At 31.8% G+C, this 14226-nt stretch overlaps 1 protein-coding gene across 3 annotated transcripts in view; it reads left to right on the top strand.

The window, feature by feature from the left end:
• Positions 1-6296, top strand: part of LOC117168716 (coronin-7) — a 117837-nt gene extending 111541 nt beyond the window's left edge. For all 3 annotated transcript variants that reach the window (XM_033354433.1, XM_033354434.1, XM_033354435.1), the window contains one exon: positions 5252-6296. In XM_033354433.1, coding sequence (XP_033210324.1) covers positions 5252-5260 — 9 coding nt within the window. In that variant the 3' untranslated portion in view covers positions 5261-6296. The remainder of the gene's footprint in view (positions 1-5251) is intronic.
• Positions 6297-14226: the final 7930 nt, after the last annotated feature.

Raw genomic sequence — 14226 nt, forward strand, 5'->3', positions numbered from 1 at the left:
ATATTTCGAAAGAACCAAGTTGTTACTAAAAATAGCCAAATAGTGCAATTAAACAAGTATCAATTTTTAATTTTTATTTAATTGGTAAATGTGATATTTAGGGTTCAGTGCCACAAAAAAACTTTTTTTGTTCATATATTTTTCGAATATATTGCGACAATAGAATTTAAGCATTCACAATGATTCATTTATATGAAAAAAAAGATATTTCGGGTTCCAATCGTGTAGAAAACTATGAATTTTGCCGAAGTTTCGTGAACATTGCAGTTCACTTCTTCAGGACTAACCTGAAACTTAGGTTTCAGGTTATGTTGCTCTTACCTATACTCCTACGATGCCTGTGATTCGCCACAGCGCTCCCACCGTAGGGACTGATCGTACCTGATTGGCCAATCAAGACTTTTTTTTTTAATCCGGGAGGACGGAAAGCCAAATCAGATTGGTATTATATCCATTGTCCCTATTGATGTTATTAGGGTGTTTTAAAATTTCAATTGTTTCTCTATGTTTTCTTGGAAAGATATTGTGTGTTTTTGCGATGAATGTTATTTTGTCAAATAAAATGTTATTTTCCGTTTCGACATAATGCTCAGCTAGTGTTGATTGCGTGAAATGTGTGAATACCATGGCCTTAGAAAAACAGAAAAATAAGGGTTGGTTCAAATACGTGAATAGTGTAAAAAACGAAGTGGAACCAGGAATTTTTATTGAAAAAGTAGGCAAATTTATTCCATACCTGTAAATAGATTTGAATTTGGAATTTATGTGAAATTATTGTTAAAATAGTGGTAAAAACAATACATTTGTTAAGTAAAGACGAAATGGTATGCCCCGTCTCCATCTTAGGAACATTGTGAACCGACCATGACTGTGACAACGTAAAAAGTATTTCTAATATTTAGACAATAATCATTATCGTTGAGTAGCTTTTACAATTCAAGCATAAATAATAAAAGTAAACATTTTATAGTGAATTTATCACCACTTTTTATTTTTGTTCTAACAAGTTATACATTTAGTAACAAATAATTTTAAAAAATAATAACAAATACTCCTCAAAATCTGTGAATAAACCGCTGCAAAATTCGCCATTTTTATGTATTTCAAAACTTTCTAGTCTTGTATTAATGAAATGTTCTATACTAATAGAAAAAGTAATGTTCTCGCACATTTTTAATACGTTTAAGAATAAATTTCATATCTTCTTTAGCGATTTTATTTAATAAGTTATAAATATTTTAATATTCCGCATTAGACAAATTCTTGATAAAGTTGCTTAACCCGGGACGAGCTGTCGCCGACAGTCTCAGTTGTGGGTACTTCAACCTGAGTCGCACAATTGCATTTCCAATTACTGAGACGATCACTTTCGCCGTGTTTTTAATTAACTTTCACAGTATTTTGTTAATAATATATCAAAAATATTGTTTGTAAGCTTCAAGCTTCCTATTCAATTGATTATTTATTCTAAAAAAGTTGTTAAAAGTACTTTATTGGAACCTGCAATTCAAATTTAAATTTAGCCAACTGCTTAGTTTAGTAATTTAGTAGTTACTCATAAATTTAATTTTTCAATATAAATGAGTAAGTATGCAATTAAATTTAATATTATAGATTAATATTAAATAATATAAATAATAATAAGTTTAATATTATAGATTTACTTGGAAATTAAACTTTTTGATTGTAAATGAACTTTTCTGTTGAAAATTTGTATTTTCCAGTTAAAAATATAACTGTTTTGAAGGTAACTCGTTTTTTTATTATTTTTTTTTTTAATTAATTGGATATCCGTTAAGTAAATTTCCAATTATAAATTATACTCAGTTAGTATCCAAAAGTCTTCTTTCTTTCGTTGATTAGACATTCTAATCTCATCTATCAGAATACTTATAGCGTATTTGATTATCCTGCACTGGTACACTCCGATCTGCACCGATGCAGGTCGGAGTGAGAAGGAAGAAGTAAGAAGAAGTAAAAAGGAGCGATCGGAGTGCTCTTGGAGTACACCAGAAAAGGATAAATGAATGCGCTATTAGAATTCCATGTCGCGCAACCCCGTAAAAATGTTAAAGTGTGTAATGCAATCCATAGCGCAAGCGCGTTTTCGCTATTCGTCCGCTGCTCTTAGACTACTGCGTGTCGAGAACGAACCAATCGCGCGAAATCCACTTCCAGTAACATCACCAAAACGATCCTCGCTAGTGAACCAGCACTCGGTACGTCGTGAATGGTGCGGCGCCGCTGAAGCGAAGCCAATGTACAATGTAGAGAGGCGCGTCAAAAAGCAATGTAAATCACATTCGGATCATTCCAAGTAAATTCCTGAGACGTATCACAAAAGCCAGTAGATATAATGAGAACTGTGTCCTTCATCGCGAATTTCAACTGCCATACATTTCAGATTATATCAGAGAAACCACCATTAACTTTTACGAATCTGCATCATTATCACCTTTTGAACATATTTCCTCTCTAGGGAAATATAATGTTGATCCTCTTCGCAAACACGCGATGCCAAAAGACTTTCTCGTGAGGAAGTCCCCCAGGCCGAGGTGAACTCGCCACACTTGACCTATCAGATAAAATATTTTTTTCGACCCCTCGGCCCTTTTCTCTTCCTGTTCCTCATTTTCTTTTTTTTTCATGAGGTAAATTATCCGAATTTGTGGCTTTTCCCGCTTGTAAACTTCCCCACACATAACAAACCTCACTTTATATTGCAGTCATGTCAAATTTCTCTCAGGTTGTTGAATAATGCCCAAACGCGTAACGCACAACAACTTCTTCCAGTCCGATCGTTCTTCGGGGAGATCATTAAGGCGCTTAAAACGGCTTTTTTAAATTTTGCTAGGGGCAAACTAAATCTAAACGATTGAGTTGTTGAACGCCATATTTTAAACACATAATCTAAAGGTAATTATACCGGTCGGTTCAGTTCACTTTTTCCCGAAAGTTTCCTTTTTATTGTTGTTTTTTGTAAATAAAAATGAAGTGTATATTCTCGCTTGAAATTCGCGCGAGCTATACAGTAACACGGTAGTATATTGATATACTACCTCAAACGGCTGTCAATTTGACCACATCGAAACTATGTCTAAACGCATCAATTGTAGGCTGCAATATTTTAACCACATAATCTGAAGGTAATTATTCCGAACTGTTCAGCTCGCTTTTCCCCGAAAATGTTCTTGTTGTTGTTTTTTGTAATTGAAATTGGAGAGTATTTTATCCCGCTTGAATTTCCGGAGGAAATAAATCAGTAAAGTAAATCCGGGCACTTCCAAATCCCTTTCAATTAATATGGGAAATTTTTCATTTTCTAAAAATAGAACACATGTTAAAGGGTTTCATCGAAATGTGCCAAGTTTTGTAGGGATTGAAGAGAAGTGTATACGAAAGGAATACATACTAATAACATTTATTTTTACCCCCCCCCCTCCCCTGTAACGCCCCAAATATGAGACAAAAATCAGAAAACTATATTTTTACGTGTTAATTTCAATTTTTCGTCATTTCTGTCCTCGTTTTCATACAACTAATTACTAATGGACAATTGTAATATTTCCCATGAATTTTTTCAAAATGCTTAACTGTTTAAATAAATTTAAATTATTTAAACAATTATTTATTCCCAAAATATATTTAAAAAATAATTGTATTTTCTGATTGAAATGTAACAGTTTGTAATTGCTTGGAGTATTACATTTTGTTTAAAACCTTATATAATTATTTAAACAATTAATTTTTTTATTTACAAAATTTCTAAAAATTGATCCAGAGTTGTCCCATTTTTTCTCAAAGTGGTTTCCTAAACTACTTTTTGTTGAATAAGTACATCATTTTCATGAATGTCTTTTAATTTACAACAAATCTCTATTTGTTAAAAGAATTTTTATTTGCCCAAGCATTTTTTTACAACTTAAAAAAATTGAAATAAAATAGAAGACATACAATTTATTTTCTGACTGAATAGTGTATAAATAAATGTTATAACAATTTTTTAATTGTTTAAAGAAATATAATTTGTTTCAACAATTATTTTTCCAACAATATTTTTCAAATCGCATGTTCTGAATTAAACATAATATATGTTTTCCTAATGCTCTTTAAATTGATTATAGAATTGAGTATGCAAAAAAAACCCTATATACAAATTTCCACGAACAATGCACAAATTATATTAAAAGTCGTAAGCCGAGAATCAAGAGAATCGGTTGAAAATGAAGAAAGTTGTTCAAATTGCTACATATATGATACATAACTAGAATTGGCACGACTTTTTTATTTACATATATGATACATTACCAGTGAACCCGTTAAAAAAATTAAATGTGTAAGAATTTAATTTAATGAATTTACTGGTAAATTCTGAGGTGAAATTAAGTATTGGGAAATCGTATTTATTTAAAAACAATTTGACTCACTGGACAAAAATTTAAAAATGAAAATAAAATTCTGAAATGAAATTAAGTATTAGGTGAATAATTACGAGAAACTTGATGCTAATTAGCAGTACTTTACTATTTTTCTTTTTTCTTTGCTTTTCCCTCAGCAGGGCTAATTTATTTATACAAGAAGTCATCGAAAATGCAATATTCAAACGATAATTACTTTGGCCCAGAGTCTGAACTTATTTATTACAACTTTAAATATATACTTTATAGTATAATAGATACGAAACAAAAATCCCTTTTTAATTCGCTCAAATTTCTTAAAATTTAATTTTCTAACTAAAAAAAAATATATATTTAAAGCTCAACACATTCCTTCTAATATGCGTATATTGTACAGATATCTTCATTGTATACTTTCAAGTTGAGTCATTTTACAAAAAATATATTGTATAATGTTTCATAACTGCATGTAATAATAACATACTAATTTTAGCTATTTATGTGATGTAGTTTTAATGCATATTCTCATTTATTATTTTTTATCTTTTAAATCTTGCTAAATACGTTGCTGAGCTAAGTACACGTTTCGGTCGTGTGCAGATCCGCTAATATACAAAAGTTGCCGATCGTACCCGAGCGCTTAGTTGCAATCAGCCACCAAACGTTTGTGAACTCGGGTGGATGAAGAGAGCTCGTGACGCATCTACCTGGACCTAAACCAAAAGTGATTGCAGTTCGCAAATCCAGGGTATTCTGACCACGGGCCGCAATTCGAGTGCAGTCACTTTATTTTCAACAAAGCTCCTTGGATAGAAATACTTTCTTATACTAAAAGCGATTATTTTATTTTACAGGCTGATTGAATGCAGATAGAGATTCACGACACTCAACTAATTTATCCTAAGTTAAATTAGGTTCATATTTCATTACACTGGAACTTGGATTTAATCAGTCCGGATTTACTGCGTTTCGAGAATTGATGTCACGGCGGTTTCGTGATGTGCGGAGCAAGGGAGACTTGTTCAGTTAAGCGAGACAAACAAGCAGGAAGACCGCACTCTATGCGCGTTAGTTGCATCAGGTTACGTTATCCGTGCAAATGCAACAGAAATGATTCACGCGCCCCTGTCTGTTTATATTCGGACGGTCTTCATTTAATTTTAAGGTCAATGCGAGCCATACCCCTAACCCCTAAATTAAATTCAAGTCCTAGTGTAGTAGAAGATAATAATGAAAAATCTAAATAGATGTATGAAATTTTTTCAGCTAATTGGTTCTGTTTTATGGGCCGTGCCATAAATGTATTTTTCTATTTATTCTGTTCCGCAGCTAATATTTTTAATTCTCCATTCTAAGCTCTTTGTCTCTAATGCTGATTCGTAATTTTATATCTTATTGATAATACATGTAATTTCAGAAATCGCCAACGACCATGTTTCATCTAATCAAATTATGAAACTTTATGTATTTAATCATAGTGGTATCTAGATTGGTAATCCCGGAAAATGACAGTTAATTTATTTATTGATCACGACCTTTCAAAATTTTAGTAGGAAAACCTATCGAATTTGAAATATTTAAATGTTGAACAATTTTTAATATATTAATTAAAAATAATGAATTTTTAAAGGTTCAATTGTGGAAAACTTTAAGACTGAACAATTCTAAATGAAGTATTCCCAATTTAAAAGATTTATATGTTCTCTTATTGTTAGAATTTTGTGGCCACCCTGATTTAACAGAATAAATTCAGTTAATAATCAGCTTAGGTAATCTACTGTTAGCAAAAAATTACGTATCCATGACGGACTCTTTATTACCCTATCGAAAGAAATCTGAGTCTATTCTAAAGATTCTCTAGGGTCAGATAAGCTCAGAGAAATTCTCCATAGGCACTCAGGTAGATATATTTAAAGGTCCAAGTAGTTCATTTAAATGTTTTGAAGGCTTTAAAATGTCCTTTTCGAAATTGAAATAGAAATACGATCATAATTAAAAAGCAAAGAGGCTGAAATTGAAATAAGTATTCGATTATAAATAACAAGCAGAGGGACTATGTCAATAGAGTAACCGACATTCATGGGTCTTTTGTTAAGCTTTCAGATTAAAATTTAGAAGATTTTTTTTTAATTTCATAGTTAACAGCCTAACACATAATAATGCGGAATCTACGGGTTCCGATGATTTCAGATATCTAACTTTTTTTTTAAAATGCTTAAAATTGGAATTAATACGACGTTTCTCGTAAATGAAATGAGATACGCCAAAAAAGACAACATTTTTTAATTCAACTAGAAAATGGTATATTAGCATATAAATTATAATTATAAATAAGTATAATGAGAAAATTCATTAATTAAAAAAAAAAGTGTGAATAATCTGAAGAGAAATTTAAAAGGGGAGACCCGGATTAGCGACGGCTAACTACTGTAAATAACTCTGTCCGCCCGGTACGTGACGAATACAAAAGGAACATCATATTACCGTCGCATCACTCTTAAAAGGACCTTGAAAAGGACCCAAATCTCTCAGACTTTCTCCGAAAATAAATGGTTTCAAATCGACTCTGCTTATAGTCTCAAATGGGCCAGGCTATTTCGCTAGAGAATACTCAAGATTTCTATCGGTAGGGTATTGCCGATTTGTTGCTCAATGGTTGAAAATCACATTAGGCAAAGGTATAACTTCCTTGGTATGTTCGCTTGGAAAATGCAACGAACAATGTTAAGGAAAACAATCGTGATTATAGCTCTAGTCTGGAGGTAATTTTGTAGTACTTTCCACTATGCCTAATCTTAAAACCAATAACTCATATTTAAGTATCACGAATCTTTACACTAGTGTATTGGATTCATTAGATTAAGTGAAACTGAAATGATTGAAATAAGAGTTTACTCTCAATGTAAAATGAATGAATTCAGATATAAAAATCGCTAGAATCGATTCTTCGTCTTAAGAATCATGGTTCCAAATATATTCATATGGTGCGATTTTTTTGATCTGTTTCTCTTGAGATAAAATATTAAAGGCAAAGAAATGTACAATTTGAAGAAGAACGATTTTATTGATGATATGAAGAAAGTCGAAATATGCGTGCAATCTATGGAAGCAGTTTGTCTTCTACAGCGCTCTTTTCTTTTATAACTCAAATACAGTTAAATCTACGATAAGCCAGTGAATGCATTTTTTCCTTCAACAGATTTAGTGAAAATAAATTTGTTCATCATGTAATAACGAAAAATGGTTTATAAGAGATCTGGTTTTGAGTTGATAATGGCAGAGAGAAATTGAGAGTAAGTTTTTCATTAGGAAGCACAACTATGAGTATAGTGGAGCCCACGATCTAATTGGATCAGAGTGGCGCCTCTGTGGCCCATTTTGAGTAGCTGTTTCCAACTCACACCGTAGAAGGGAATGCTCACACTAGGTTACGTATATGCATTCTCACGCACAAGTGCAACTCATTGAGCAACGTGTCGATTCCGCGAAGGATTTGATTTTCATCACGAGACGGCAGACGGGCGGCGTGTCCGACGTATATGGCCTCCGGAGAGAATATCGGCTTTTGGTGTGTTTCTCTTTTCTTTTCGTAAAACAGTGTAATCGCGTTTCAAGGAGGACTAGGTAAATTGAAAATCACAGAGTTAGTACAAATGTAAAAGAGAAAAGTGCGAATTGTGTCAAAATTAGCTAAAAACTTTACGCAATTTTGACAGTTTGGAGGTCATGTTGTTATTTTCTTTCCAATCTTCGGATATTTTCTCTGCAAAATATTTTTGTTTTACAGATTTTCAGTATTTACTGACACTATATAAATAATTTTAATTTCAGGTCTCTGTCGCTGTCTTCAGATTCTGAACTATGTAAATAAAGATTTTAGGAAATTTAATTTCCGGCCACTTGGCAGTATGTTTGCCAATGCCAAACAAAGTCTAATCTTTATTTCGGAATAGATTTTTTTTGTCATACACGAATCACATTTTTATAATTTTTCTTTCTAAGTTGATATTTCTTCTTTTAAAGGATTTTAAGTTCAGATAGCCAAATTTCAATTTGTTTAAAGTGTAATTTAAAATTTCCCATTTTGAAAGATTTAATTTGAGAGAAGGCACTTTGAAAAAATACCAGATTTAAAAACAAACGAAAACGGCTATTGTTAAAAAGTTGGTACACTTGATTACAAATAAATATATGTATTGCTTTTTTAATCCAAAAATATCCGACGGTGTCGGAATAGAGTCAAGCATCCTAATAAAATGTACCTTTTGTTTAAGTTATAATTTTCTTAAATGAGAAAAAATGACAATCTTTTGAATTCAGGTAACTTACATTTAAAATTTTTTGTTTTATTGTATAGATGTCAAGCAAGGGATTGTGCATAAATTACATAAACTTTTGTAGAATTATAAAAATTTTAAACGTGTTGAAAAAAAATATATAATCCGAAATAAAAGTTAGACTTTTAGTTAGGCATTGGCAAATATACTGTCAAGTGGCTGGAGCTTAATGTTCCTAAAATCTCTATATAGTTCAGAATCTAAAGAGAGCGACAGAGACCTAAAATTAAAATTATTTATAGTGTCAGTAAATAGAAAATATCGGAAGATGGGAAAGGAATGAACAACATAACCTGCAACATATTGCGCCAACTGAGTTGCCCTGTGTTCGTCAGAATGTATTTACGTCAGGTGGTTTGAGTTAAACACAGCTGTCCGAAATGGGCCGCAGAGGCGCCGCTATACTCATATTTGTGCTTCCTGATAAAGAACTTACTTTCAGTTTCTCTCTGATAATGTTACTCTTCTGCTTAAAAATTTTGGATTTTTAAGGAGCGGTAGTGAAGTGATTATGATATAAGAAAAGTGTGCATCATGACTATCACATTGATGTAAAGTTATATCAAGTGTGTGATACTAGTAATTGTTACTGAGTGAATAAAAAATCTTTATACCTTGTGAACCTGCACGCACATGCTAAAAATACTGTAAGAGGAAAAATATCAATAAATGAGAAAATTGTGGATAAGTCTTCAAATACACTCCGAAAATTTGTATCACATAATCTTAAATAAAAATAGTGAGTCGAGCACCCAAGAGTCGTCTCCATTTTCCACTTTTTACATTTTTTTAAAACTTCGTGTTGACCATGTCAACGTAGCACAAGGTATTTTTGCTACGACGTATTATATTACGAAAGGATTTTGCCTAATTTCGATGTTGTATTGAAAACCTGTATGTAGCAGTTGTAATTGTGAAACAAGACACGTTAGGCCAGTTTTTTACATTATAAGTATTTTTTGTTTTACATTAGCAACTCAATTTCTCTGAACGTTAAGTGGTGCCAAAATTTTTCGGTGCTTAAATCTGAAAAGAGATTTGATTCCAAAAAGAAGTATTTAAGTCTTTTGTGTGCATTTTCTCTTGTAACTGTCGAAAATAATGCGAATCTGAAATTGTGTTGAATTTTTCTAGAATTCAGAGTGTAATATTGAGTGAAATATAAAATTAATTTAAACGTGAATCTTTGCATTCATATTTATAAACATTTATACCATGTAATAGAATATATTTTATACTTCGTAATTTACGTAACATTTTGATAATTGCGATGCGTTTTTTTTTAAGGAAAAAAATAACAAAATAATGAAAATGTGACAATGTGCTACACGTAATAGTATTATGTTTTTAAAAAGTGTGTAGTATAATCTGCGAAATAGTACATTTAAAACGACACTGCAATTATTTTTAGTATAAATGAATTTTCTAAAATGAATTTGTAGTTTGAGAAAGACTTGTTTTCTTTCATTCAGGATTATTTCCTTTTGTAAAGACTCGTGCTGACCAAATATAAATAATTTAGCACCAATTTGGAGACAAAACGAAAACTGTCAAAATATACTGACTACGAGAACAGACAGCTTCAATGCTGAGTTATTACCTGATTCAACTTTTTATATAGAGTTATGTCTTTGTATTGACTTTGTACCCTACATGTATTTCGTCTATAAAGTATTCCTACCATTAAACTTGTAGTTTCATTTCATTGTATAAACAATTTATTAAATTAATTAAATTTATAAATTAGTAAACTTATTTATTTGCGATAGTCAACATATTTCTACACCAGTCCAATTTTTGAAAGTTTTTTTAAGCCTTTCAGCGATTACACTCATTTTATCATTCCTTTAAAAGTTATACTCCCTTTTGATTTTCTTATGCACCATCTTTTATTTTTGGGGTTTCAAAATTTAATGCAAATACAAATAATTAAACATTTTTACGTTTTAAAGACAAGGCTGAAAAGTAATATGTTTGATTTGAAAGCGTTCAAAATTGAAAATTATTTCTTGCAGATTTTACAAATTTATTATAAATGAAAAACATAACATTTGAAAATTTCGTAAAATAGAAATCTTGCCAATTGCAATATTTTAAAACTCAAACATAAAGGAATACAATTTTAAAATTAAATATTGAAAATTTTGAAATTTAAAGCGTTTGCAATTTTAAACACATTTTTGGTAATTGCAAATTCCCTAAATAAAATCTTTCTAGATTTATTAATTTTCAAATTAAAAAGAGTCTGTTAATAGTTAGATGAATAGTTATATCATTCGAAATTACTGCATTCTTTCAAAAGCGTTTAAAATACAAAAAAATTAAATTTAAAATAATTGAAGGCTGAATTATTTTGGCAAAATTAAAACTTATAATTTGAAATTGTCTAATTTTTTAAAAGATCGAATCCCTTTCAAATTAGCCAGGTTCTACACTTGAATTCGCAGAATCCCTTGGGGACATTTATGTTCTTTTTTGAAAAAAATTGGGCAATAGGTGTTTTTGCAATTTGCGAAAAAAAACTTGTTAGGAAGTTATGCGTATTTGAATTTTTAGCTCTGTTTTACAGGAGAATGTTCAAAATTTACAAAATGATGGCGGTTTTCATGAAATATTAAAATTAGCTTTCCTCAAAAAACCCTCACCACGATTTATTTTTAATATAAAATCGAATTTTTTTTGCAAACAGTTTCGAAAAAATGTGAATAAAATAATTGGCACATGTGGTGCATTGAGCTTTTTGCATAGGTAAGCATATAATCCAATTAATCTTTCGATCGACGAACGCCTCTAGGACACTCTCTTACTTGCATGTTGCATTGTCAGCGATATGCTTCCGCGGATTAATACATGGTACCTATGGTACCGTGAGAAACAAGGCAACAGAAGGTTAGTTATAGTCATAACGAGAGCACCGGCAGATCGTACTGCTTAATAGAGTGGTTGAACATTTTATGTAGATTTTTAATATTTAATAAAGTAAACTATTTAAATGGTTAATGTCCATTTCTGAAAATTAAATAAATTGAAATTAAGTTATTTATGACATAAATTGGTGGCACCAATGAGGGATATTCACTCAAAAATATCCCATAGTGAACGAACACAATTAATGAAATTTCATTAAACAGCCGAAAATTAGGTTGGCTTAGAGCGACATTGACCAAAAATATCCCGTTGTGAATGAAAATTAAACAGGAGAACACGTGGCAGGCTGAATTAAGTAGAATTGTAAGTGAGTCCTTGCTCCTAAGGCTAAAAGCAGATCACGGATATTCAACCAGGACCGAGGATAAATAAATCTTCAATCAAGCCAAACAGTTTTGGATCTAGATTGAGAAAACGTGAGGAAGAAAGGTATTTTAATATTTGAAAAATATTGTTTTGTAACGTTTTCATATGAATTCGTATAAGGCTAGACTAATGTGTCTAGACTATCCGTTAAAAACTGACGTGGAATAATTATAGAGAAATACGAGGTGTGTTCAAAAAATAAGGTGACTTTATGGTTTAGTCAAAAAATATTCATTTATTCCTCAATATTTATGTTATCCCCTTCAAAGTAATCCCCCTCAGATATAATACACTTTTGCCAACGCTTTTTCCAATCATCGAAGCACTTCTGATAATCATTTTGTGGTATAGCCTTGAGTTCTTTCTGCGATGCAGTTTTTATCTCCTCAATCGTTGAAAATCGATGTCCTTTCATGGGTCTTTTTAGTTTTAGGAAAAGAAAACAGTCAAATTAAGCAGTTTTGGAACAAATTTCGCTGACACACGTCTCATGCCCAAAACGTCCGAAAAGATAGCATGGCATGAGCCAACCGCTATGCCAACATTTTCAGCAACTTCTCTGATGGTAATTCGGCGATTTTTCAATACCATTTCTTCCACTGCTTGAACGTTTTCATCTGTTGCTGACGTGCTGGGACGTCCAGGGCGAGGTTCGTCTTCAACATCCTCTCGGCCTTCTTAGAACAGCTTGTGCCACTTATACACGTTTTTCTTACTCAGAGTAGACTCACCGTATGCAACTGTCAACATTTCAAGAGTTTTAGAGCACTGAATTCCATTTTTCACACAGAATTTAATGCAAACTCTTTGCTGCATTTTTTTCAAAAGAAGAAAATCGCCGAGCACACCAAACCCTTCTAACCTTTTACGCCTCTGCCAGAAAAACAACACGAGCTATATAGTCAAAACTGTGAACATATGATCGTGACGAGTGTACCAACACAAGAAAACAAAAAATTTAAAACTTGAATGTACGTAGCCCGCGAAAATTGAAAAGTCACCTTACTTTTTGAACACACCTCGTAAACGAGCATATAAATTCTCTAGAATCCGAGCCGCCAACGACAATTACCGAGATTTTAGTAAACAAAGACATTTTTCATACCGTGAAAAACATGTCACGAGCAAACTCTCCTTCTAGAACCACTAATCCTAATGATCCTATGCAATAAATCCTATCCAAATTAGACAGAATCGAGACAAGACCTTGCAACGAAGGTTGAATATGATTATGTTAAAAATTTGAAATTAAATCGTGAATTTAAACTTACAGGAGTTGAAAATTGCATTTAATTAATTAGGTGAGAAAAGAAGAAAACTAAGAAAAATAAACGTTGAATTCTGTTAGATGCAATTATTGCTAAAAAATAACAGATTGTGCAGCCAGATGCGTTCGCGTAGACGGAGTCGATGCATAAGGAGAATTATTGGGCAGATTGCGATTATTATTTAGAGATAGGGAAACGCTAAATTCGTTACGAAAACAACGTGATTTAACAATTATGGGACCAACTGAAGGTTTAGATAGTTTTATATCAAGATTCATGGAAATTCAAGATATGATACGACAATTTATGAATAATTTGAATGTCCAACTAACTGAAATAAATTGACGACATGATATTAAAACGGAAAATTCAGGATAATCATTTTTGCATTTAGAAATCGGGTTACGCGAAATAAGAAAGTTCCAGCAACCTAGTAGTGACAACCAAAAATGTAAAAGTCTGGCGAAAAGAGCCTTTAAATCATATGTTGTAAATGAAAGACTTAGAACGATATTTACCCAGTGTAAAATTCCTGGACATCACGAAGATAAATATTATTCTAAAAAAAGGCTTTCACCCAAAACAAGCACCCCGACATTTCCAGTCAAATGCCTCGTCAAGCAGACCTCGAGACAAAGTGCACTGGAACCAGGATAATTTAAAACGAGAACACCCATCGACACAGACGGACGACCTATTACAAAAACAAGAAACCGATCAGATACTCCATTTGTTCAGTTAAAATTCTATAAACTAGAAAGGGGAGAATTACTTATAGACACTGGCTTGAATATGTCAATTATATAAGAGTCTATGTTAAAAACAAGATATTTTAAAATATATGAACCAATTAAGATTACCAACATTAATAATGAACCAGTAAGAGCAAAATACGCGTTTTATCTAAAAATTCACAATAAAATATGCAAC

The sequence above is a fragment of the Belonocnema kinseyi genome, chromosome 3, assembly GCF_010883055.1.
Source record: "Belonocnema kinseyi isolate 2016_QV_RU_SX_M_011 chromosome 3, B_treatae_v1, whole genome shotgun sequence".
NCBI lineage: Eukaryota > Metazoa > Arthropoda > Insecta > Hymenoptera > Cynipidae > Belonocnema > Belonocnema kinseyi.